At 38.6% G+C, this 27,359-nt stretch overlaps 1 protein-coding gene across 2 annotated transcripts; it reads right to left on the reverse strand.

The window, feature by feature from the left end:
- Positions 1-1,090: 1,090 nt before the first annotated feature.
- On the reverse strand, positions 1,091-26,548 carry PDXDC1 (pyridoxal dependent decarboxylase domain containing 1). Of its 2 annotated transcripts, none has more exons than XM_053471638.1 (23): positions 26,386-26,548; positions 17,993-18,066; positions 16,304-16,372; positions 15,825-15,905; positions 14,862-15,008; positions 12,486-12,675; positions 12,259-12,327; positions 11,968-12,046; positions 11,059-11,143; positions 10,367-10,415; positions 9,677-9,778; positions 9,206-9,331; positions 7,789-7,839; positions 7,191-7,254; positions 6,435-6,490; positions 6,105-6,210; positions 5,120-5,291; positions 4,372-4,490; positions 3,912-4,033; positions 2,932-3,024; positions 2,614-2,710; positions 2,264-2,362; positions 1,091-1,557 (listed from the first exon to the last, which is right to left on the reverse strand). In XM_053471638.1, the coding sequence occupies exons 1-23, from the start codon at positions 26,404-26,406 to the stop codon at positions 1,307-1,309; spliced, it is 2,322 nt and encodes a 773-aa protein (XP_053327613.1). In that variant the 5' UTR covers positions 26,407-26,548; the 3' UTR covers positions 1,091-1,306. The 2 variants fall into 2 exon arrangements, with proteins under 2 accessions (XP_053327613.1, XP_053327612.1); XM_053471637.1 differs by having other exon boundaries at positions 14,862-15,011.
- Positions 26,549-27,359: the final 811 nt, after the last annotated feature.

Below are 27,359 nucleotides of genomic sequence, written 5' to 3' on the forward strand. Positions count from 1 at the left end.
TCTATGCAGAATGTGTAAATATCTGCGCAAGGTTCCCAAAACCACAATCGAGAATAAAGATGTCCGTAGCTAATGCTGAAAACATAACGTGCGACTAGATCGCAGCAACAATGTAAATATGGTTAAGGTGGCATCGTACCAAGCACACATTCTTTGCAATGCCACAGTGTTTATTTGCCGTTAACGTGGTGACTTTGGGGACAAATACCACAATTTTGCTTTGAACACAAAGCTGACAAAACTCAGTAGATTTAACATGAAACACCCTGAGAGCGGGTGCTCAGCTCTTACAACATGTACAAACATCAGGCTTCATCTGGAATAGTTAAAGAGTGCAGGATTCTCCACGACGTTCTCTGTCATTATCAGCAGGGTTATGTGGACATTTGTGGAGGACTCTTTCCCTGCCCTCTAAGTAGCCCATACCTTTTCGATTTTTCAGGATCAACATGACCATTGAGTAGACCGAACAATCCATCTATCGCATACTGAACAATCCACAAGACTTCATTTGGAGAGGCTATGAATGTACACTCTGTAGGACCAAAACTGAGACACTTTGGTATAACAGACTTGCAGCGTCTGCCATACCTGACAATTATAAACCTGCTCTGCTACATATGTCTCTTCTAGAAAACATATACAGAACGATCCAGTTGTGTAAAATAGTGCAATATCTTGATACAATATATACATTAAAGTAGTGCCAAGCATTATATAAAGATAGAAATGGACGGGAATACTTCCCCTTTAACCAAACCACGTAGATAAATCTCCTACTCCCAATCAACGAGCGGTAATAAAACCAGTAAAATAATAATTTTGTATTTTAAAAATGACCACTTCTACAAATGAAAATACTTGTTAATAATGTATTTTTGTGGGTGTCACTTGGCAGTTTCATTTTGAAAAATATATTGCAAGTAAAATCTTCATTGTAAACTATATAGAACTGGTTTTCCCGTAACGTAATCCTAGTGTGCTTAATCCTTCAGTGCTGTAGGTATGGGCTACCTCGCCGCCATCGAAAGAGTTAAGCATTATTGTCATAATGAAGAAAAAAGGGGAAAAAAACACACAAAACAAGAGCTTGCTGAAGATGGAAACAAATCCCATAAATTTGTAAGAACAATATTCCCAAACTCATTACACATGACAAGAAAAGCCTCTGATTAATGTATATTTGTGCAGATATGTTAATAATTTAGTTACAGTACTTTCTACTGTAGGATTGTGTGGCACTGTTCACATTTTTCAATCAGTTACCCCCATATACCACGAGAGTTCATGTCAGGAAAGGCTCATTTTATCTTACACTTTCTGACTCTTCTGTTTTAAGATTAAGGACCTCTGGCTCTTGCGATTCCTCACTGGGGGTTTCACTGTCCGGGGTCCCTGGCTTCACGGACATGGCTTCTACGGCGGGATGGATTGATGGCTGCTGCACGTCCGGAGCAGAGAGAGCATCCATGTTCTCCACTTCCTCCAAATGACTTATTGAGCTGGTCTCGCTCATAGCATCGGAGTTTCTGGACAGTCTTTTAAACAACTTTTGACCTGTGAAGGCAAGATCGGATTGAGTATAGCGAAGGGCCCAAACTGGACTGGAGTGGAGTAATCCCAGGAAGAGCAGACATGACTCCTAAAACATGACTGCTGCCCCACTAACCTTGTCTATCTTTGCCTTGGTTTTCCATGCACATATCCCTTAATTTTAAAATAAAATAAAGCAAGCCTGCTTCTAATAGCTGCCTTCCAGATTCTGCATATGGCCCAAACGATCACAATCAGGGCTAAGAAATGATTCTGGAAAGTATTTTGCCTTCAAAAATCAAACAAACTCACGTACTGATCTATCTGTTAATAACCTGCACATCCCTGTAAAACAAGCAAATCTGAACAAGCGCTTCTGGTGCAAAGTATTTCAAGCGATGATCTGGAACATTCCACTGGCTGATAGTTATTTCGCTACTTTTACTTCGCCCAGAATTGTTCTTTATACATAAATCAATATCTTAACATGAGTGTCAGAGAAATTGGAGACAAATATGAACTCAGTATACTTGTATATTGATCGGTGTTGTACATACATGAGTTCTGTACAAATTATATTTCATGGACCCTAAATTATTCTACTGAAAATGAGTGGCAGGAGCTTCCTCCACTTCAAATGTCTTATTATTCTTTAGGCTTGATTATGGCGCTCTGTTGATATTTAAAACGGTACTTTACAGACAGTCTTTTTATAGCATACAATAAATACCTGGCAGTCTAGCGTGTCCAGAGGTGGGAGTTGCAGGCGGTGTTGTTCCAGTCGTCTGTGCTTTAAAGAGATAAGTTGGTTCTGTTGATTCAAGTGATGCTGTAACAAAAAAAAGTTCAATGTACAGTAAAGTCACATTGATTTAAATAGGATAGGATAGCTGAATTGTCTTTAAAGTCTATTTTTTTTTTTTATTATTTTTTCTTAATTGACATATTATATATATATATATATATATATATATATATATATATATATATATATATATATATATATATATATATATATAAAGATATGTATATGTTGGGAAGTGCAGGCAAACAGCAAATACACGCTGAATAATTTCTCACCTGCTGTTAAGTTGAATGTTCTGCCCTTCGGTGTGGCTTGAACTGGAGAGAGCCAGTTGAGTACAGACCCAACTAATGGGATCTGTCGTAGAACACCCTGAAACACAGAAGATGCTTTCTTACTCAACAATGAATCATTCTGCATATTATTCACAAAAAAACAAGGAATCTCCGGTAACAACATGAGTCTTTCAGTAGTTTAGGCAGGGAAAGCACAGATCTCCCTTGTAAATGGCCCATTCACCAAATGGGTATCTCCAATGAAAACATTGGTGAGCACTTATATTGTATACCATCACATAAATCATCAAACCTCACCTCTTCCAGAAGTCTTTCTTCATTAGCCTTCTGCAGCTGCTCCTCTGCTTCCAGAATACCTTTCCTAACAACTTCGGTCATGTTCTCCAGCAGCTTTAAAGAGAGAAAAACCAACTGAATGAGAACACATGAAAATGTAAGTACTACGTGTGCTTGGCAATTTAATTGTTTACAATCCTGCTGTGTTTCTAATTACCGAGTTGGTTAAAATGTTTCCTTTAAAGCAGGAAAAATAGCATACTTTGTGTAAGTACGCAGCCTGGAGAGTTTTCTCACAGGAAAAGGGCAAATCATCCGTTATTATAGCTTAATTCTTAACTTAAAATGTCAGTGTAATTGGGCTACAGCTGGCAGGGGTTTAACGTTGGCTGCGCGGTATAAAACCAACTTAAACTACAGGTCGCCTGTTATGCGTAGGCTGTAAGAACGTAATTCATCTGTTCGTATTTATGTATTTTTTTTGTTCTATAAATGTGTGGGGCCTAATTAAAACTCAGGAGGCTATTAAGTAATTGTACATTCATGCTTCATGCAAGGCTGCAATTTCTGTTACAATTTTTTTTAAAATTTAATTTAAATATCTGACCCTAGACTGTAGACTGTATTAGGTCCACAGTTAGAATTGTGGCAAAATACTTTCACAACCGAAGGGAATATCTGGCTGCGGGATTACATTTTGCTGCACTGAGCAGAATGATAAAAACTTTCTTAATACGCCAAATATACTTTTCACAAAACATTACCTATGGGATTTAAATATCAACCACAAAACGCTACCGACCTCGCCAGCAGCTTTTTTTTACTCTCAAAATTAGAGCTAAATGGTAAACGTTGAGAAACAGTTGCCATACAAATGATAGAAAACCTTTAAGATGTCAATTCTTTAAGACTAAATAAAAATTAACACAAAAACCCAACAAGTTTACGCAAAGATTGTAAACATTATCTAACAGTGCGGCCAAGTCCATGAACTCAAATACCTTGGAGTTTTCTTCAATGTCTCTGCCCAATGCTGCTATGGTTTCTGCCAGCTCTGAAACATCTACGTCCTCCGACACCATTCCAACATATATACAGTTCTTTTCCGCCCCAAACTCGGGTCCTGTAACAAATACAGATGTCCTAAGGAATGTGATTCTAATAAGAAAGGCTCTAGGCGATTCATGCACACTTCGAACAGTTTTGGTATTCTAGCGAGGCTGTTGAGCGCTTACGCCAGGTATGTTTCTTGCAAAGTAGAACCCGATGAGTATGCAGTTGACTCTCCTCACTGCCTGGATGTGTTCATTACTATTATTAAGCGAGTTAAACCTATAATTTACCATTATATGTTTATTTGCTTAGTGGAACTATCATAGTAGGCCGTTGTTAAGGGAACACATGTTAATAAAGTACATATGTTATAGAAGCCGTACTACATTAAGCACATATGATCCGTACCGGAAGAAAAGGAGAGATCAGATTCCAGTTCGTTTAGCTTCTTCAAGAGAGTAGCATTAATCTTCTCTTGTTCTGCTTCACGCTTAGCATCATCCATTTCTTCACTGTTATGATCGTACCTAAAGAAAAAAAACATAAAATGAACAACATTTAACTATTTAACATGCTAACTATTAATAATATGAACACGACATACAAAATATAAAAAAAACTTATTTGTCTGTCTGCCAAAATCAAAATACATTAAACCCTTTTGTCAACTTCTGTCTCAGAGCCAGCATGTCTTAACACCCTTGTTTACTTTCCTCCACAATATAATTTTATACCCTACAAGTCCCTGCTATATAGTCACAGGTGCAGGTGCACCATTAGTCACTTCCTGCTCACTCCCCGCTTACTTCCTGCTCACTCCCCACCTACTAAAGTCTAACTGAGGCTAGCCCCACCCCCGAATAAAGCAACACTCCCAGAAAAGGGAGACTCCCATGTAGCCAACCCTGGGAAGCTCCTAGGTATGCTATAGCTCTCTGTACTATCCTGTCCTCATTTACCATCTCCTTCACTAACAAATAAATGTATATAGCTTTATCAGGCCAAGAGAACACTTCATTTTAGTTGAACTTCAGGACCTCAGAGGTCTCTTCTGTAAATGGAATCTACAGAGGTTCTAAAAGCTAACATACTTGAAAAAGAAACACAAAGGATTGGTCATGGAAGCATTTAGGTCTGGATATTTTTTTTACTTTACCTTACAATGCCGAGACCTGGCCAGCTGTAGTCAAGAATATAGGAGAGTCCTGCTATCCTTTCAACCTCTTGTCTGAATTCTTCTTTCAGTTGTAACGTGTTCAGAACAACTGGGATCTTCTCCTTTATGCATTCAATCAAGTGATCTATGTCCTCGCCTGTGGTGCCTAGAACTATGGACGGCATTTCTTTGTATTACTCATCATGGAGATATTGACACATTGATCGCCTTGTTCCTAACAACACCATTAGAGATCAGATTCTCCCACATGAAAATTAATGTCATTCACAACTACAACCACATACGGAGCTTGCTTCACCGAGGGCATCAAAGATAACCCTCCTATTAACATAATCTACCCCGCTGATGAAATGTGATGCGGAAAGGTGAGAGAAAGAGAGGTGAGCTCGGGAAACATTATCTGAGAAAAAAACTGCAAATGTATTGCCCTTAAGACACTAAAATATCCGTTTCTGAAGGAAGTTTTAATGAGGCTACATTTCAAAAGGGACATATCGGCTTTAAAATTCCCTTGTTCAGAGTATTAACAATGCTTCATTGCAGCTAAGTTTGTTAATTTATAATGTCAACTTTCTTAATGTGCTGTACTTAAAACATGTCACTGTGACCTAATGACTCAATGAACACTTTCTTCTGTAAGAATGCTTACTTGGAAATGCTTCATTAACACATTGTGAAGGTCAGATCGGTGTATACGACACAAAAATCACTGTCGCTTATGAAAGGTACTGTAATTGTGGGTTGTCAGTCTATACCCCAAAGTTATTTCATGCAGTGAGGAAGACATGACAACCGGAAGTAATTAGCGAGAATACATGTATCCGCCAGGCAGTTTTCTAGGATATACAAAAAGTGGTAAACCTGTCTGCTAAGCTTGCGTTTTACTCATGTTCTTTTTCAAAACATTAGCAGATCCTCTTTAACCCTACAATTCCAGTACTCTATAATAAAATCGTGTCCTTACCAGATGATGTCATTAGTGGATTAAATCTCACACAAGTGCCTTCATCTTCAAGTTCCACAATGTCCACACCGCAAGATGGAACAAGCACAGCTAGCTGGTCTCCTAACTAGAAAGCACAGTAATACATTAAACAATAATATTTTTTTCTCTGGGTACAGTACCTGATTGCTAAGGCTTGTGATATGTGCAGATGAAGGGAGAGATACACTGCATAGAGTAAGCTCTGCCATGCATGGAGGTACATTGTGGTATAACGAGGCTACTGCATGCTGACGAGAAGACAAAAGAGATAAGCGTGACAGTTAACTATCCAGTAAAATATATTCTTACCCACTGGTTCATAGAATCCGATTCTCTTTCAATAGTGCTCAAATTCAACGTTGAATCTAAAAATACAAAATGAACATCTACTGGATCTCTACTTTAATAACGCAGAGTATACATTGCACAATTCTGATGACATTGCGATTGAGATATATATATATATATATATATATATATATATATATACACACATCTTGAAGCCAATGCTGCTTTAATCAGTTTCTACCAATAAACCTATGTATACTGAGAAAATATGAACAAAGAGGAGAGATTGTGATAATCACCCATCATTTAGTTTCTTATTTTATTATGACACACCAAATAGGAATTGCTTATCTGATTGAAGTCCTCGGTGAATGTAGATTAAAAAGGCTCAGGGCAGTTGCCTCCCTGTCATTATCAATGGCTAATAACCCTAATATTCTGGTTTGTCTAGCTGAGCAGGTCCAATGATGTGCAGGTGCCACAGCATGGAATGGAAATTCCTCACTGTCCTATTTGCTTAATGAATTTACAGATAAAATTCAGATTTCATGCAATGGCTGCTCTTCAGCGATGACATGTTAAACCAGGGATATCAATGCCAGTCAGTAGTCTCAAAGCTAACAGAGTTGTGTAAGACTTCCACAGGTAACTGAAGAGTTATTGTGACGTGTTGCAGGTCACACAAGTGTCATGCTGCATACCTGATTTGGCCCTTAAGGTGTGGAGTGCAACCCTAAAGAAACATTTTAATTGTATTGTAAAAACAAGTTTGCAAACCTGATTTTGAGCCTTCATAGTTGAATTTAAAGACAATCACAGAAGAGCTACCATCATTTTCAACCTTGGGAAGAGAACAAGATGGATTCATATTGAGAGTGAAAAAATAACTATCTTTATGGGTTATTTATACTTCTTACACAAACACATACGCACTGAAGCTCCACGATCAGAACTGGGTGAGGGGGAATGTTGATAAATGTCTAGACCCCACCAACAACCCCAAAAGCCTGAAAAGCTCCTCTTCCCCCTGGCTGCCTCTACCATGGTGCTCTTATTGAAGTTAATGGTATCCGAGCTCCCATTTAAATCAATGAGTAGTGGCAGCCAATCACATGTCTGCAAACACTGTGATTGGCTGCTCTGACTCCCATTGCATCCATTTGCATGCAGCAAGAATGGAAAATGGACTCCAATGTGCAGTTACATGGAACATAATACGATTTACATTACAAATAAAATGATCAGCACATATAATGAGTTAACCCCACAATGAATGGTCCTTTTAGTGAATCACATAAAAAATGCCTGAGGAACAATTTACTGCCAACCTCTATTTCTGTTCATTCTAAATAAACAACAAAAGTGTATACTTTACCGATGTCTTAATATAGCTCAAATCCTTTAAATTATCAAACAGCTTCTGACTCTGTAAGAAAACAAAAGCAAGACAAGATTTGGGATAAAAGCACTTGTTCAACATTTCAATGTTCAAAAGCTGTTCAAGATGGTTAGTAAGGTAAGTATTTGTAATAAGGACCCCAGCCTCCTGTAAATACAATACATGTGTATATAAATGGCATTATACGTGGGCTTTCGGCTCAGCACAGCGGGGCAAGTAAAGCTAGCGTCAAAGATCTGTGTAAGATTACGAGGGGCACTCAATGTATAATAAGATGGGACCCTTAACAGGGCAGACAAGAAATAAATGGACCATGCGCAGTAGTAGCCAGGGCAAGTTTAGGGGAAGTTTCAAAGTTATATCTTTTCTATGGTGTTTCCACGATCAATAAACTGCTCGGCAGCCCATGTGTGGGTGGCGTGACGCAGACTGAAGAGAACCAATAAATCCCCATAGTTACCAATTCTCTTCCCTTTATATACGGAGTCTTACATGAAATGACATTGCTCCTTCAACCAGGAAAAGTTCTTCAACAACCTAATTGCAAAACGCCAGCGTGCAGCAAACGCACTAATAACCCGTCTAACTTTCAGGAGAAAAGGGCCAACCGCAAACTGTGACTTATGAGATAAACCTGCAAAAAGGGGCAATAACTACCAATACTGACAGCGAGTTATTTTACAACTAATCCCGAGAATCTACACATGTGGGGTTAAGCATACAAAGTGATGCTTCAGGGTCTTATCACCATGGCAACTAATGGGCTGGTCCAATCAGCGGAATCGGCCCATTGGTTGTTACATGACAAAAGCCCTCAACAATTTTTGCACCGGGGACCCTTTTTTTTTTTACCATCACCCCTTAGTAAAGTGAAGAATGGAAGCTGCTTTGGTTGCTGTAAACGGAAAACCAAAATCAATCTAGATTGTAAGCTCATTTGACCAGGGCGTTCCTCACCTGTTGTTTCTGTAAATCAATTTGTTATTTTATATACTACTTCTTATGTCCTGTCTACCCACTGTACATCACTACGGAATACGATGGTGCTATATAAAACAAATAATCAGATCAGCACAATGTTTACTATGTAACGTGTAGTAAATAAGTAGAGAGAGCCCAACAGGAACAGGACACATTTTTTTATAGTGGTTGGTTGACTAATGCCACCTGTTAGATGCCGGCAACACGTTGGTAACCATTCTTTAATGGCTTTATCCAATATCTACTGCTGTGTTATACCAATCTATAAATTAAGAAACACAGCATTGAACTGGTATATTTTTATTTAGTTTGTATAAAAGACGTCTCTAAAGAATAAATATAAACACTGGTGAATTTTAGGCAAAGGGATTCGGTCTATTAAGAAACAAAAAAGCGAGCCGTTGTTACGCACCAGCTGAGACGCGTGATTTATCCGCTCAACGATCCCATTATGACCGAGGTACTGCAGGGATAACCACAGAGGCAGGGCTCGGAGCTTCTCTACGGGCTGGCTACATGTCAGGCCTGCAGCCAGAGACTGGAGGGATAGAGAGACAGCACAAGATTCAAAATAAGAAGAAAACCCACAAAAATATTAATTTTCAAAATATAGCTCCGTAAAGTCAGATGTGAAATAGGTTTAAAGGAAGGTCATCAACAACAACGGTACGGCATAAAGAAATTGATGACAAAGTATCAATATTTTGTGGTTATTGTTCATTTTCAGCTGAAACCTGCTTTATCACAGAATACAGAACAGCTGAATCTGAGTTCTGAGCCCCTGAACGCAGAAGATAAACTAGGACGTCAGACTTTCCCTTGATTCTAAAAATGTAGCCACCGAGGGTTAAATGGTTCTTAACGATGATATGAAAAATCTCACCAGCGATGGATCCTCGTGCCGGTATAAAGTTACCGCAGGTACCGCCGGGAGTCCTAACCAAGGACCCAGGGTCAAAGTCATGCTGTCGCATTTAGTGGCAGCCTAGTTTGAAAATAAATTGCAACACATAAGTGAAGCGCATGAAACAGAATAGTAAATGCAAGCAGACCTTGGCAAAAACCATCATAGAGCTAGCCAATTCCCCTTCATATATACTGTAATGGGACAGATGCCTGCAAACTAATATTTCACTGCCTAAAAGCACAACTTTATGTAGTCGTGATCTCTTAACATATGCAGAATAAATGTTATTGAAATAAAATAATTAAAAAATTGTTCTACACAGGATTTAGCATCGTGAATATAAATATTAAGACTATATATTTTGTTTTCAATTAGTGTTAACTGGTTTAGAGTAAATTCAATTCTTTTTTTTTTTAAAAAGGGAAGAGTTTCAGGAGCAAGATAAAGTCTTAATATGTTTATTTACCATAAGGTGGTTAAACATAAGTATAAAAAATATTGTATTGAAGAAGGACATCTATATTTTAAAACATAAAACTTTAATACTGGTAAAGCCTGGGTATAAAGGTTAAGCCATATACATATATTAACAGTGAAATATATTAAAAGGGATCATTAATGAATTAGTCATAAATCAAATATGACACAAGAATGTTAAAACCTTACCAATACAGCAGAACTGACGTAACCTAAAGCCAGAGTTGCCAGATTTACTCTGAGGATAGAGAAAAAACACATATGAAAAATTAATCAGTTTCATTCAGCCAAGAGCTAATGTTCACCATAAATATTTCATGGATTTGAGGCGAGTGACTTTCCTCTTGTTACACGTTTTCTAGTCTCTTACAGACGATCGGGAGCTGCGAGTGCAGCTTTTAATGTGAAGTTTTAAAACTAAAATATGTCGAAAATGGCGGTGATGGCAGAAGCAGCGTTTGTGAATTTATCTGGGATGAGTGAAGCCAGGGGCGCACACTAACGCTCCTGCTCCCATCGCTGTGAGGAAGGACGACTGATCAAAGAATGGCCTATTCTAAGGGGATCAACACAAGCACCTTCACTGTATGCCACCATCACTCCTACTCCCATCACCCCATTCCATCACAAAAGAAGCTTGGTAACCTTATTACATCTCCTCCCATCAAATAAAGTTCCCATAAAGCTCTAAGACTGCTAAAACCTGATGCACACAATTTAGTGAACCACGTAACTAAAACACCGATTGTACCCTGTGTTCAGGATGTGAACATCAAACAGTATTAGCAGGTAACGCTTATTCAGTATCCTACCTGCCTATGTATAGATAAGCAAATAAAGATTGACAAGATCGTGAGATCAATTCGCTGACGGCATCTTACCCTTCCACGTGTAGCCACACATTGTACTGGTCACAAAGTTCTTTCAGTCTTCCCAGCTTATCTGTGTGCCCGGCGCCCGGTGTTCCTTAAAACGACAAAAAAAATTACACACAAGCAAATGCTATATGCTACAGGTAATTTATCATTTACACCGCACCCTCACGTGAAAATGAAGGCCACTGAGACCATCTGATCTAAATATTGTGCTTGTAAATGGCAGGAATAAAAAGATATTTAGCAGTGAAGCCGTGATCTTGTATCACTAAACCACAAACAGGGAGTTTAGATTTATTTCCAGACGGGTGAAGAGGAATTATAACACAGCTGCTTGAGAAGGTGAATATGGAGCGAGTATTACAATTACAGAGAATGTGACCAGGGCCAATATGGTAGATCTCAGAGCATAATTCTTTGAGGAGCAAGAGGACAGTTAACTAGTGCAACTTAAAAAGGTTGCAAGCTGAGAAATATTAATCAGGACAAAAGCAAACAGCATTCCTTGGACAAGGTCCTAAAATTAAGTTAATTACTGTAATTGCCGTTAATTATACCGTATCGTATTTAGGGTGCCCAAAAATTCTCCTTACAGGGCTGGCCTGAGATGATCTTTGGTTTAGACTGACATAAAACGGGGGTTCAGATCTGTTCACTGAAATTTATTCTGGATCAACGTGGTTTTTGTTTGGACCAGGTGCAGATCGCATTTAAGTTGCACCAATTTTCACAAAATAAGTTTTCAAAAAATATGGGCTATGTGAAAATACTAAAAACCTTAGCCTTTGTAAGGGAAAAAAAGTTTCACATTCCTCATTTTCATGTTGCTGCCAATCTATATTCCATGATCTAAATAGAATTGTGATTTCTATCAACACAATTTCTATACTCCATATGAAGAGAAACATAACGCACCAGCATTAGCCACCAGAAGAAGAGGGCATTTTCCTGACTGGAGGTCATCTTTAAGAAGTCGGTCTAACAAAGCAACATCCTAAAAGCATAACAAGAAAAAAGAAGGACTTTCATACGTGTGAGCGTAAGTTATCGTATACAACATTTCACATAAACACAATAACAACTTTAAAGAGCCTTTGTACAATAAATAATAAGACTATTTTCACCATTCAGTATTGTCTGTGTTTCTTATGGTAAATGTTTCAGTCGAATAATGTGCAAATGAAATCTTGAGTTGATGAAATTTACCATTTGATGCTGGGACCCAAACATGGTGTTACAAGGCACACGGCACAGACAGGAGAGAGGAAGCCCGAGCTGCAAGAGACGAAGATCTGTTACTCACGACACATTTTGATTCTTTAAATACCTGCGCACTTCCATGGATGGAGAATCGCACAGCAGAAAGGATAGAATGGACTTTGGGAGCCAAAGATATTTCAAGGCAGAATGTATTATTTTTGAAACCCAATTACCTGATTACAGAGTGACTGGCCCAGGCCTGGCCTAGAAGCAGCACTAATGTAAATGACAGGTTGATTGTTATATAAAGCGTTGAATCCTTCTGTAGTGTAATCGTCATAGCGAGAATGTATAACAAGCCTGCAGACTTTCAGAAGACCCTCTCGATCATCCTCATGATAATATGCAGAGCCATTTTCATATCTGTAAGAAAAATATCCATATTGTTAAATGGCTGAGCTTATACAAAAAACTCTTTTTTTTACATGTCAGATAAAACCATAATTAATCATGTACTAAAAAAATCACTTAATGCTAGTAATCCAACAAGTAATTCTGATTATTTCCGAGTCTTCTCCAAGGCAAAGTTGGGATATTTCATTTTTCCACGCAGACGTTTCCTGTAATCCTTCAGTAACTATTGCATCGGAAACTTCTGTCAGTCCGAGCAGGAAGGTGTAAAAGATATCCTGGATGGTATATTCATTATTCTGGCAGACTACAGATGACCATACCTGGGAACTTCTGGGCCCCGGAGCCTTGCCTTGCGGGACGCGGCCAGGACTACTCACTGGCGTCAGCGGTCAAACCCAGAGAGTTCCCAGGTTTGCAGATGACTCTCTTGTTCTAGAGACCCCACGTTTTTCAAAGACATTGCGCTTTTTAACGTTTGTTTTTACAAACAAACGTTTTATATGTTTTCCCGCAGCTGCATATTAGTTATTTGCAGACTTGGTGCATTTGGACCAAAAGCAATTCTGATTAATTTTTTGACTCGCCTTTGGTCCATTCACTTTCGGACAATGAATTTCTTTCCTGCCCTTTCGGTTCGGAATGAACTTGGAAGGGCTTTTTCAAATCAGAAAGGAAACTCATTATTCACCTTCATTCACTCTCTCCTTGCCTACTCCATCAACTGCTTCCTTTTCTGCAGCTCCGCTTCTTGTCTTGCCTCTTCTTGTTCCTCACTTCTTCTGTCTTCTGTTATTTCTTGGTCCGCTTCTTCCTCACTATCTGCCTATCCAGGCTTCTCTGAGCCCTTACGCAAAAAGGTGAAGCCTCTGCACACACCATCTCTCTCGATTGGAGGAACAGAGGAGAAACCGTTCCCGCGGCGAGTGCCGTATCTCCGCCGTTAGCGGAAGTACCCCAAGAGGCCAGAATACTGCAGACAGATTCACTGAAAAGCGTAGAAATGCTTCTCTTTCTCCACGGACACATCTGCAGTATTCTGGCCTGGTGTAGCAATTCCGCAACAGGGTGACACCTCTCCCCCATTCCTCCAACCTGGGAAGAGGGTGTGCGCCGAGTCTCCGTCCCGTTTCGTCGGGTGTCCCTCCTCGTTTTCAGACATTCGTATGAATTAACAAAATTAGTAAAATTCTTAGAAATCTGAGTCTAGTCATCTGTCAACAACATAAAGTCTCGGTCTTAATCTCCTAGACAGTTTGTTTTTTTCATTTAATGGAGAATTGGCAGGAAAGTTTGCACTATTTATTATAAAGAACAACACTGGCCGGTTTCTCCAAGAAGAAGGGATGAGTTGGCCATGCACAGTGCATAATCTAATGGGTAGGGAGACTGAAGAAATCTCACATATTTAACTATACATTATACCGGGCCAGCAAAGCTCGTTCTGCAGCAGGAGCTGACTGGGCATGGACCTTCACGGAAGTCAAGGAGTTGATATCCTAACTCTAGCAAACTCTCCTGTCAACCTCCCCACTAGTGAATTAGACCCCCAGTGACTAAGGAAAGTCTATGGATGAACAGACTTCATTAAATAAAGAATCAGCGCACTACAGTGTTTCACCCCAAAATATTACATGAGTGCCTAGAATCGTAGGCTCCAGGTCTGCACAAAAGGCTTATTGGAACAAATAGCGGGATTCGGCACTGTATTTCATGCTAAAGGAAAAAAAAGATATTTTTCCATGAGACTTCCCCTTTAAAACATGTAATGTAGCAGCCAGAGGGTACATTGGGCATGATACAGATTAACAGTTAACATTTTTTATACTTAAATGATAACGGAAAAAACAGGATTAATACTGTGTGCAGGAATAAGAACTGGAACGGAAGATAACCCGGAAATGTGACGGTTAATCTTTAAACCTGGCAGCGGAAATGAGCCGCTCCCACTGAAGAACCAGGATATACGGTTATTTTATATTTTGTAAAATTATGTCCTTGCATGTTAAAAAGGAAACATAAACCTTTAGCACAATTACAGCTCCGGGACAAAGTCCAAAACCTCGGAGTCAAGTGAAAATCTTTGTAGTGTTCAAATGATAAGAATACTCAGAGTAATGATTACAAAAAAATCATATCTTAAACAGAAAGTGTTTGTGACAGAATTCCATCATAGATTTAATGACGTAGTCACGTACCTGAACAGTCTACAGAGCCATAGGGTTGTATCAGACAGAATTCTGGTGGTCAGCTTTCTGAGTCGCTCTCTGCCCAGCACAGAGATATAAGCCGCTAGGCTATGCCCGAGGAGTGCCATGTGGCCCTGTTCACCAACGTTCTGAATTCTTCTACGATTGAATGAAGCAACAGAAAAAGAACATTTCAGGCACAGGTCCACAGCTTCTAACATATTAATGCCTACCAGACAATCAAGCTTTATGGTTTATAGTTTTAGAGAAAGGCTTAATTAGTGTCTACCTGCGCACCTTGGTGAATAAAGCAAAAGTTAGTTTCTTTGCCATTTTAGGCAGAGATATCACTACAACCTGACCTCTATAAGGCCCTGGAGGACAAGGTTCTGCGTCTTCGTCGGCCAGACAAAGAAACCCCAACAATAGATGTAAAAGGAACGCACTCTCAAGAAATGGATCCAGTTTGGGGGAGGGCTAACATTCTAGCAAGAAAGCATGATTTACCCAGGCAAACATGAAAATTACTTTTTGACACCCGAATTGTAAAATTAAAGAAACCTGATGTACGCATATTTTTAAGAAGCAAAAGGTAAATGGCACCGATTCTCTTGGTACCCAACAATTGTGTTTTTTAATAGAACCAAAATTATTTTTATTTCAAGGAAGATTGTTTTGCTGAAACAGAAACCCATGTACATGGCTTTCTAAAAGCAAAAAGCGTACGTCACTGTACATATATATTAGATAATATATACCACATTATATTGCGTATAAAATATTGGTTATTCTAATGAATACTCTCTCGATTTGCAAATATCTAATTGCTTCTCTATAAGTTAAGATGTCACCCCAAACATTATATTTCGCAAGCTGCCCAAACCAGTGTCATTGGATTGATGTGAACAGTTTTGCTAACTGATATAACATTGACATTTTCAATATTATCAGGGAAATACAAAAAAGAAATACCTGTAAGACTGCGATTCTTCCTCTTCATCTTCATGCATGAGATTCTGAATCAGCTGGAGAATGCTAACCATATCCTGACCGCTAAAAACAAGGCAACTATTACTAAAATGGCTGAATGCACACGTTTAATGAATTTTGGACATCTTTATGTATGATTTCTGAAAGGCATTAAATACATAGCTGAGTAGTCCCTTTAAATTTACACGTACCACGCATTGGGGTCCCCCATACACATTTGCACCTGTATGATTTAACATACAAGCATATCCAAGCCCTGGATAAAATTTGGGGTAAGCATAAGACGTGCATCAACTGCACACAAATAAAATAAAATATGAAAATACAGGCTTTTGGGAAACGTGTCAGATTCTGCGCAAACCTTCATAAGGAGCAAGGATTCTGTGATGAATGAATGAGATTCGGTTCTTTTTATTCTTATACACTGGGCATTTATTATTTTATATGCTAGCTTCACCTACCCGCCTTGCAGAGGTCCAGGTATATCTTTCCTTGAATATTTCTTGCCATCTCTCTCTTCCTCCTCTGACCTACATAACAAGAACAGCAATTACTCCCCACCGGAACAATGTATCACAAGTCACTGTACTACTATACGAAAAGATACAGTATGATTTAGAATATTAGACGGGGAGGAGAAAATGTCCCACAATGAAACGAGGCTCTTACACATTAGTACACTTGCGGCATGATGATCTCACTGCAAAGGTGCGTGCGGGGCTTCTCTGAACTACTCTGAAGCCAAAATTCAGGAATGTAAAATATAATAATAATAATAATAATAATGTACGTTATGCTACACTAATGCACAAAATCCAAAAGCAAAGACATGAAAAACAAAAATAGGTCCTAAAAGTCCATAAAAGTCAGAGCAGAATAGGAAAAAAAAAACACAACTCTCCCTAATGTGTACAGACCCCTCCATGTCACCCGAGGACAGACTGTACATTGGTTGCATCCCACAGCCCCGATGCACTTTTCTCCTTTATCGCTCGCTTGCGCATGGCCTAACCGTGGAAGAATCTGTTTAATTTGTGCGATTCTCCATTCAGGGACTATTTGTTTCTCAAAGCGAGACAAACCATTGTGTTAATCCTTACATACGGGTGACTTGTGAACCGACTTAGTGAGTCTGAAAATTGGGCAGACTAGACGAGCCAAATGGTCATCCATTTCTATTTCCTATATTAAATATTCTGCCCTCACCTAAAGATTCCAAACTGTATCATTAGACTTGGCTGGAATTAAATTTCTTCTATAAGGAAGGCAAGCCTTGCCATCTGTGTGATGTCCATCAGTCTGTGGGCATAAGCCTTATCCATTTCTCCTGAAGGGCCCTGGTACAGAACTATTTTATTTCCTGCAATGACAAAGCCCAGACTACAAGGGCTGATATGCAAACAATACTTAAGTGTTAAAGCTCAGCTTCCTGATTTTTTTACGAGACGTGTTTGACTTTCTGCTACATTCTAATCACAGAATCTTTTCCTTAAACTGATGCCAACTGGAATTTATCTGCCACCTTAGGTTTTCTAATTAAGAACTGGCAAGAGAAACATGGCCTTTATATCAGATGTGTAACTCCACTGCCAAAATACGGCAGAATTACAGGTGTGGGGCGTTTGGGAAACGTAACTCAACACATCTTCTACCTCCACTTCACCCTTTGTGATCTAACAACTTTGCAGAATCAATAATACAGCAAGAGCGGGGGAGAAGGTGGGGGAATCAAACTACTTGTTTTTGGGCAGGGGTGCACAGAATTTAACATTTTAATACAAATACGCGACTGCAGCCATTCTGTATTGAACACATCTCCAGGTATTGTTTCTGTTAGCACTGTCACTTGTTGAAAAAAAAAAAATGTAATTTGATGACGCTGCTTGTTTTAGGAAATGATTTCCTTTTACCCTATAAAGCAATTTTTATGAAATGGTTTCCTTTAACTGCATAAAGCACGTTGCATATAAGATGTAAGAACGGTATGAAAAGTTTGTGCTGATTACATGCTTCGCTTTGAAAACAGGTTTTTCCTCCAAAAAAAAAAAAAGGGGCTTTTAGAAGCCGTTGTACAGACTGTAAAGATAAGCGTTTCTTTTCAGGCAGCGCCTGCAAAGCTGGCTTCAAGTAAAGCAGGAGAGATGATGTACCTCTGGTTACCCTCCAACATTTGCATGGCTTCATTAAGATTCTTCCCCATTTCCGCCAAGGTCGGGTCAACCACCTAAAAAAGAGAGAGAGAAGATGGAAACAAAGTTTCAAATATGGTTACAAGTCAAAAAGCAATATTTGATTTTCCCCATGGTAAACACTTTTTTTTGCTTCTGCTAAAAGAGATAAAACGATACAGCAAAATAATGCTTATTCTGGAGCATACTAGAAAAAAAAATCATAAATTGAAATGATTTCCTCCTGCCAACATTCATACACATAGAACTGGTTTAAGCGACTCCACAGCACAGGTGATCAAAAGAGAGACCCTTTTATTTTTGGTAATGTTGAGTGATATTCATTTTAAGATATAAAATATATATACCATACAACAATATAATACAATCAGATATTGCCCAACTACCAGAGGAGAGGACACTAGATTATAGCGTTAGGACCGCGCATGCCTCTTACATACCTAACGTGTTAATAAGTTACATGGCATTAAGTGCACGGCAGACTTTAGCAAGGAAGTAACATCCTTCTTGGGTAATTTCCAACAAACAACTTTTTAAACAAATGTCATAAGCACACCTTGGGCAAGCAAGGAAGTCGTGACCTAGTGGAACGCTGACATCTGTTTCAACACTGCTAAATCAATACATTTATGTCCTACTCCAAGTGTTAGCAGGGACTATAACATCTCTAGTCATCTCAAATAAAAAAAGTTGGGTTCCAAGAAAAGCTCTGGTCCTGCTGATGTAAACGGAAATTAAAAAGTGCCACTTCGGCCCAGCCCATGGCTGTCATTTTAAATGTGTATCGCCCATTTTCAAGCCAAAAGTATGGGCCGGTGAGAAAAAAATAAAATATTCATGGTAGAGACGATCAGAGCGCTCGCCAGCACCACCCCGGTGACAGCTTGGAGCACCGCTCACCAAAACCCACCCTGTAGGCTCTGAAACCATCTCAGGCTTCCTGCCTCTTCATGTCCAGAGAGTACAGAGTACAGGTCAACCGCTGACATGCTTGGTGTGGATACTTTTTAAAGAACAACCATGAGCATTTCTGGATTTTCAGATGGTGGTCATGATATTGCTTAATAAGTTAAGGGCGCATGTGCAGATATAAAGAAACCCTCTTGTTAGCAAAAACAAAGTTTCCAGGAGCTTAGATACAAATCCCCGATAAGACGACTGTTGAAATGCTTTGCCATGAGGAAATTGGGAAGTGCTGACACAAAACGTATAGTTCTCAAGAGCACTTATTGGCATTGTCAGAGCTGCGTGAACAAGGCATGAATAATTCCACTTACAAGGGCCAGGATTAAGGCATTCCACAGCGATATTCAAGTACAAGTTCAAGATTGAGTCGCAGGTAATGAGTTTCAAAAAAAAATCAGCAGTTATTCAAAAACATTTGACAATTGTAATGGCTACGCAAAACTGAAAAGGCTCCATATGAAGAAATTAAAGGATTTATGGTTTTTAAAGATTGTGTGCGCTTTTATAGTAACGAACGTCTTGAGAATGTGTTTTAAATGTAGCAATTACTGCATGTGTTCCTTGTGCTTTCATTACATCCTTTTGTTTGCTTGTAACAACTATATACTAGTGTATGGTTACTGCATTATTCATCGTTTTATATGCTGATGATGATGATGATGGGAATACAAGGCTAACACAGCTCAGCTATTCCAACATTCTGTCTCTTAACAAATAAACCCAATATTACTATCAATAAAGACTGTTGGATTAAAAAAAAGCATAACCATTTGTATTTATGTTACATCGTATGACCTCAACTGATGAACTAAGGGACGCCACCCCAACCCCATAAACTGAACAGAATGTCCAAACACTTGGCACCATCGCACTGAAAGGCGACAGTTATTAAAATTGGATTAAAAACATTGCCTTACAGTATAATGATGGAAAAAGCGATCATATGGACAAGTACAGTCATCATTACATACTTTCTTCCTGGATTAAAAGACTTTAACTTGGTTCTTTACAAACAAACGAGGTCCTGGTTGCAGGATTTCACGATGAAATCTCTTTATATTTATGTCCCTTGTCGCAAAAAGAAGCAAAACTTTTTTCCTTTTGTGGAAAAGGAGGGGTCAGTAAAGGTTACGAACTGCAGTAGTCCATGAAATACCTCCATCAGCTTGTTCCACGGAAGGAAAATTATTATTCGCGTAAACTAGTGCACATTGTTATTTTATTTTATTGTCTTTGAAAAATCGAGCTTTATCTGAATTTATCTGCAACAGCAGAAAATAAATGACAAAAGAAGCAGACGTAAGACGTCAGCAGATGCTCTCCAAAAATTGGAACCTGGAAGCTGTTATTGGTAAAATAGGCAATGGCAATGGTTTTTAGAGCCCTAACTATTCTATCAGACATAAGATAGAAAACATACATTTAAAATATACACTTTAAGGTTAATGGGAATTCTTCTCGCAAAATTTGGCTTCATTTCTCCTCGCAAAAAACTACAGCTCCAATCCACAACTAGGGAACAACCAATCTTCAGCCAAATGAACTATAACCAATTACTTTTGCTTACTTCACAGATGGCTAAAATTGGAACGCCAAGTTGAGCGTAAGTGTTATTCCCGCCAATTTACAAGATTATAGATCCTGTCTACTGCAGTGTGTAACGGTAATTGGACCGAAGAAGCACAATATCTCTCACCTTGACGTTACTACGGAAAGTATAGAACACTTTAAGTATGTAGTGTTTACATGTTTAAGGAGGCTTTTAAAAATAAGTAACCATTGGTGATAGATTTTTTTAATGGTCTACATTCTTTTGACCAACTGGCACTCCATAAGCCAGATACGGCCCGCAACGATTGTTGTCATGTATGTCTGAAACGTCCTAAAACGAGCATGGCATTGGCATCTTGAATCTAATACAAGAGCAAGGACAATTTAAGGATTTGCTTTTGGAAACAACAGGTAGATTGGATGGGCTGCATAGTTCTTATCTGCTGTGAAATTCTATGTTGCTGTAGTGTTGCATTATTCCTATAACTGGGCCATTTTTAGGAATCGGAACATCTGTGCAGACAACCCATTCTTTACATCCTTCCCTATTTATTTAATAGCTTATTGTTTCTCATTGTAATATTCCTATATTTTGATTTATTTCAAACTGTAGTTCCTTTCCGATTCCTTATTCTTCTCCTTTCTACCCAGTTGCTAAACCCCCCCCCCCCAAAAAAAAAGTTTTAATTCCATTTCCAAAGCTGCAATGGTTTGACAACAATATGGTGCCTCCTCAGCGTTTGGAAGATAAATATTACAAAGTGCTCGAAGCCTGGTAGCACGTTAACACGTTTCAATTGCTCTTGATGATGATTTATCACAAGCTACTTCTTGAGCTGTCAGAGCGGATGAGGCTTACAAGCTTACATAAGCAAAAGCCTGATTCGGATAATCTAGTAGGCATCAACTGTCCTTATGACAAACACACAGGGTACAATTTAACACTATATACCTTTTATATATAGCACCTCCCAAAAAACAGTAATTTCATTTACTTTTATTTATGTAAAGACAATCAACATCTCATGGGGCCAGAGTACTCTTCTTCTCTGCTAAACACTACATGCACATGTCCATGATTGTGCTCCTTAGTAGAGAAGCAGTAATAGTTGTCATAGCTGGACATTAAGTCATGTCTTCAAACCAGAACAAGATTTTTTATGCTCCAGTTCAAGGTGGAATTCTTTTCTTTGTTATTCATATTGTAATGCTGATTGCATGACATACACTGCTATTATTTAATGGTAATACCATCCGGTATACCAAGTTATTTAAGTTCATTATTCTTAGTGTTTGCCTATATCACGCTGGTTGCGTCCTTGCAGAGGAGACCTTTTAGAATGACAGAAGTGGAAGGCATACAGGAGGGTGCAAATACCCTGCAATAGTACACCGTACAAATATTCTTTCTTAATCAAGTAGGGTAAACATTCTCTATCATAATACGTAAGGTTCCTTGCTTGTATTATCGCGTGTAGCATCAGGTACAAGGAAGTGCCATGTCAAATTCAACCAAGTGTGAAATATGCAGGATATCAAGATGAAAAACACATGATTGATTACCAGCCCTAAATGGCCGGTAATAGGGAATAACTGATCCTCTGGCCTGTGGCAGACTGTTTACGGAGCCCACGGTGCTAGAATTACCCCCACAGACTTGCCTCTGCCTGTGGTTGGTGTGAAGTCTGCACGGTGCACAGGTATGATGGCTTTTTATTTGAAGCTGCACTCATTTTGCCCCGGTCTCTGGGTGGTATGGCGAAGTGCTGAGTGCTGGGTCGGATTGGCGACGTTGAGGCGGCCCAGGCAGTTTAAGGTCAACAGCCTCACGAAGATGCAAGTGCAGCCGATGGCCGGACATAACAGGCTGCACACTTTGTTTTTATGCTCAGGTAGATCTGTTGCTCCAGCAGCCCACCAAACATCTGCCCAGTCTGATTTAAGTCATTTCTGCAATTACGTAGATTATTACGAAGATTCGAAACAATAATCTGACTATTCTAGTACCCATAATTTAATCATCCATGCCACAAAATTCTAAAAAACTTTTTTTTTAAATCAACAATGACACAAAGCAACTATAAAGCCTCAGCCTGCTATGAAGCCGACGCAGTAAAACACACAAAAATACACAACAATAATATATATTCAACGCCTTTATGAAAATCAAAACCCTGAACACTACCCCGTATTATACCCCAGAGTGACACATCTAATTCCACGAAGCCTTTGCATGTTTCTGGCTGTGGGAGGAATTGTAAAATAGGGTGTTTCATACGGAATTATTTTTTTTTTTTACGTTTTAAGAAACTAAAAAGTTCAAAGAGCCAAGAAAAAGCTCCACCCAAGATCGCTGCCGCATTTGTATTTTCCAAGTGCACAAAATATAGTGACCTAGATACCGAGCATGAATAATGCAAGTAAAATGGATTTATCTCGAAATGTGTTTTGGTGCGTCCAAATGAAAGGCACTGCTATGTGGACCAGCATCGCCGAAATACTACAAATCCTTATGAAACAAGTGTCTTTGGGACTCCTTTGCCAAAAAAAGTATTATCCTGGATTAACAAAGATCTGTTTTTCCCACTTCTAAGGAGAAAAATGCAAAGCACCTATAATTAAAAGACCACCTTGGGAGGTTCTTAACTACAGTCAAGAAAACAAATATCTAAGTCATTAGTCCTAAAGTGACCTTCTTGCTCTCCATCAGCAGGGGAAATACGGAGGAGTTAAAATCGCAAGAGGAACGTTTTGCTTACATAACAAAATTTGAGCTAATTGTTTTTTTCCAGTAAACATATACACTTTAACGCATATGCAAGCCAAGTGCCACCTTTAAATAAATGTGTGTTGTTTTTTCATGAAAATAAAGATTTTACACTTTTAATGAACACTATTATCCTGGAATATGGTTATGATATGTGTTTAAATATATGTCTGTTTTAATAATCGGTAATATTAAAACCACACATAATAAATATTGTTGTGTGATTGCAATTAGAAGCTGTCTTTATTGTCTTTTTTTTTATTTGTCTATCATATATGTACACAGCTTTTATAACACTACTGAAAAACAAAAAAAACAGAAGTAGCGTTGCTTTTACAATGAAGAACACAACAACCAAATAATAATAATAATAATAATAATAATAATATTAATAATGTCTTTATCTATACACATTATGTATGTAGCTGTAATGAGATATTGTGCAGCCTCAGATGTAAAATGCACCGTCACTTATCTTATTAATGATGTTGCGTGGTGAAATCTCCAAGTAGTCAGTGATGTAAGAATATGTTATAAATAAACTCTTAGTCACAGACGCTGAACAACAAACGCACAATGTAGCAATGCATTACAGCGGAAATGTCACCTCTTAAAGGGGCAGTAGCGTTTCAACACAAACCTTGAATAATGGCAATAATTGTACAGAAAATGTGTTCCAACCCAATACTAAAAGTTGCCAATCACAAGGAAAACCGGAATGCTTCAGCAAATCACATTTACCCTATTATTCTATATAAGTGGTTTCCAGTACAGTTCACTATTTTGGATATGGGACTATTATAAAGGTCACAAAATATCTTGGGGATATGTAAATGAAACAACACGTAGCAAGCACAATGAGGATGTACAATGTTAGTGATTTCAATTTTAATTCATGCACAAATTGACTGAAAAAAACTGTCAACAATAAATTAATGCATTTATGTCTAAATAATAAATTCTCAACTGATTTTAGAAAACTGATTCCGTAGCAAATGGAGATCAAAACTATACTCCTTGCAAGGAGGGCTTCTGTAGCCCTCATTCCCCAAAGATCGCTTGTGTAAACAACATGCGAAGGAATGTCTCCAGTGTCATTAACCGGTGGCTGGGTTTATACAGGTGAATAGGGGGTCGTAGCTTTGCGCACAGGCTCTCCGATGAATGGTGAAATTACCGGTTCTGCAGGACTGGCCGGTCCTGTGTTTGGAGAAATAACATCCGCTGTAGGCGCCCAACTAGTTTAGAAATCACAAGCCAGACGACCGCGGCTCATTCTATTCTGCAGGCGCAACAGATCCATGGGGATAAAGAATTGGGAGAGCTTTAAAAACATACACCTGTGCTCCCTAACATGCGCAGTACTGCCAGACACTGAACAAGCACTGTTTCTAATTCAAACACTCTACTGAGCAGGGCCCTCCTGTCCGGTTTAACCATTGTACAGCACTACGGAATATGCTAGTGCAATATAAATCAATAAATAATAATAATAAAGAGGCAAACTCTCTGCCTTCTGATGACTGGGAAACGATTATTGCTATCACTGTGCCTTTAAGGGAGCTGTTCCGGGATTAGCAATACACGCAGCATTCAGGAGCCTAAATTATTTTTAGAAGCCGCTAACGACGCATGAATCTGGAACTATAAATAAAATAATAATAATAATACGGGTCCGATGCCTCCAGTAGCATTTGTAAAGAAGACATGTCTTCACTATCAAGTCCTGCTGTAACATCATACCCATCAGCCATATATAATAAATAAGGGAGAGGCTTACATTCTGCCGTGAACTAAACAGAAATAAACAGGGCCTCGCGCAGCCCGCACACATTTCACTAAGTGAGGACAGAGCACTGCGGCTCTTCCATTTTTCTGCCACGCTGATAATAAAGATAACAGTTTTAAAGTGTTGGCAGAGTTCCCATTATTGAATATCCCATAGAAATATATATATATAATATATATATATATATATATATATATATATACTGCTAACTGACTCAAAAAAAGTGCAGAAACCAGAATATGGAAAGAATGAAGGTAACTTAGATAAATAAGATAATTATTTTTAATGTTCATTCATATATTTACTTTCTTCCATTATTATTTTATTATTAATATGTTAATTTGTACTGTGGCACTTATTTCACAGTAATGTGCAAAAAAAAGTGATCCTGGCGCAAAGTTTGATAAGAGTTATTGTCACCATAGCAACCAACGGTACAATCAGCAGAAACAAGGAACAGGTTGCCATGGGGATAAGACCCCTCACCAATCTTTGCACCGAAACCACTTCATAGACATAATCCGAAATCAAACCACCCTCTAATATTTGCACAGGAATCACTTTTCCCCAACAGTACACTCTGTGTCGCCGCTGTAGGTGAGCGTGCATGCGCACGGCACCATTTAACCATTCTGCTTTCCATACCTGACAGTATACTGATAACAGGTACAATTTCTCTTCTATACATTTGCCAAGATAATGTATAGGTGGAGCAGCGGTATCTATAAAGTAACCCCTCCTTTTTTAATATACACATACATATAGGTAACATATTTCAATAGTAATGACTTGGCACGTAGTACCACGAACCACTTTAATGTTACACTATAGAAATTACTAAATGTATTTCAAATAAATTATACAAATATATATATTTCTCCTATATTGCCATGAATATATAATTACATTCATTCTCTCTCTCTCTATATATATATATTTCTATAGAGATGTGTTATATGTATAGGTTGACAATAATACATTAATGGTTTATGATAAATATATTTGCTTCCTTTTAATGACCCATAGCCAGTGACACTGGGCTGCTTGGTATGTATTATATATATATATATATATATATATATATATATATATATATATATATGCATTTATGTATATACATATATATAGCTACATATAGATAGATGCACATTAATGACGCGTGATTTGTTTGTAATAATACACTTGCTTCCTCCCGGGCCCCCCTGACAGCAGCCCTGTCTGGTGACATTGGTAAATCACAGACGTTCAGTGTCCCATATAATCGATACAGAGCCCACCGACCTGAGTGAAAGGTCTCTGCATGCTGCTTCCTGGGATACACCTCTCTCCTATGACAGCTGCCTCTCTCGCCCTCCGCCCGCTCCGGTCTCCGGTAGAATTCCTGATCGTACTTCCGCCTCGCTAGCTCTTCCTGCTCTCCGTCTCCACGCTGGCAGCGCTGACGTTACCAGGCAGCAGACGGGGACGAGCACAAAACCAAAGACTTCCGCGGGGACGAGCGCCTCCAAGCGCTTCCAAGGAAGTTTGTACTGCGCAGCCACCGTACTGCAGCTATGATACTGGATTCGGTCTAAACATTATAAGGAATCTGAGTATAGGAGAGAGAGAACGTAATGCTCTGGGCCAATCACTAGGATCAAAATAAAAAAAGACTCAGAGAGCTGGGTTCTGTTACATAATTACATACAAATAAGAACAATTCGTCCCATTTAGACTGCCTGTTTTTTTCTGATTGTAGAGACTCAATCCTTAACCAGCATTTGATCTCATCTTAGATTAGTTTGTCTGAGCCCCCAAACAGCTTGTCTGTGCAATATTTTCCCCAAAGTAGCTTGTCTGTGCCATCATACTAGCATTTAAAATACCCTGGGGTGTCTAGTCATCAAATATCTGGTTTAATGGGATAAATTGCGTATGCTGGCTTCAAAGATGTCCTAAATAGCACATGGGGGCAGAATTACCAGATTTGGAAAAATGAGTTTGAAATAGCAAATGCTACTTGTAATTATTGCCCTATAACTTGCAAAAGAAAAGCAAAACAACACATAAACATTGGGTATTTCTAAACTCAGGAAACATAGTAGAATCAATTTACCAGGTTTTGTCATTAGTTTTTATAGATGAGTAAAATATATTTTCAAGTAAAAGTCAGTCTCAATTTTTCTTTTTTTTTCCTATAGTAAATTATATGATACGATCAAAATAAGGACATCTAAAGGAAGCCCTTCTTGTCCCGAAAAGCCCCCCAATATATA

This window comes from Spea bombifrons, chromosome 7, assembly GCF_027358695.1.
Source record: "Spea bombifrons isolate aSpeBom1 chromosome 7, aSpeBom1.2.pri, whole genome shotgun sequence".
NCBI lineage: Eukaryota > Metazoa > Chordata > Amphibia > Anura > Pelobatidae > Spea > Spea bombifrons.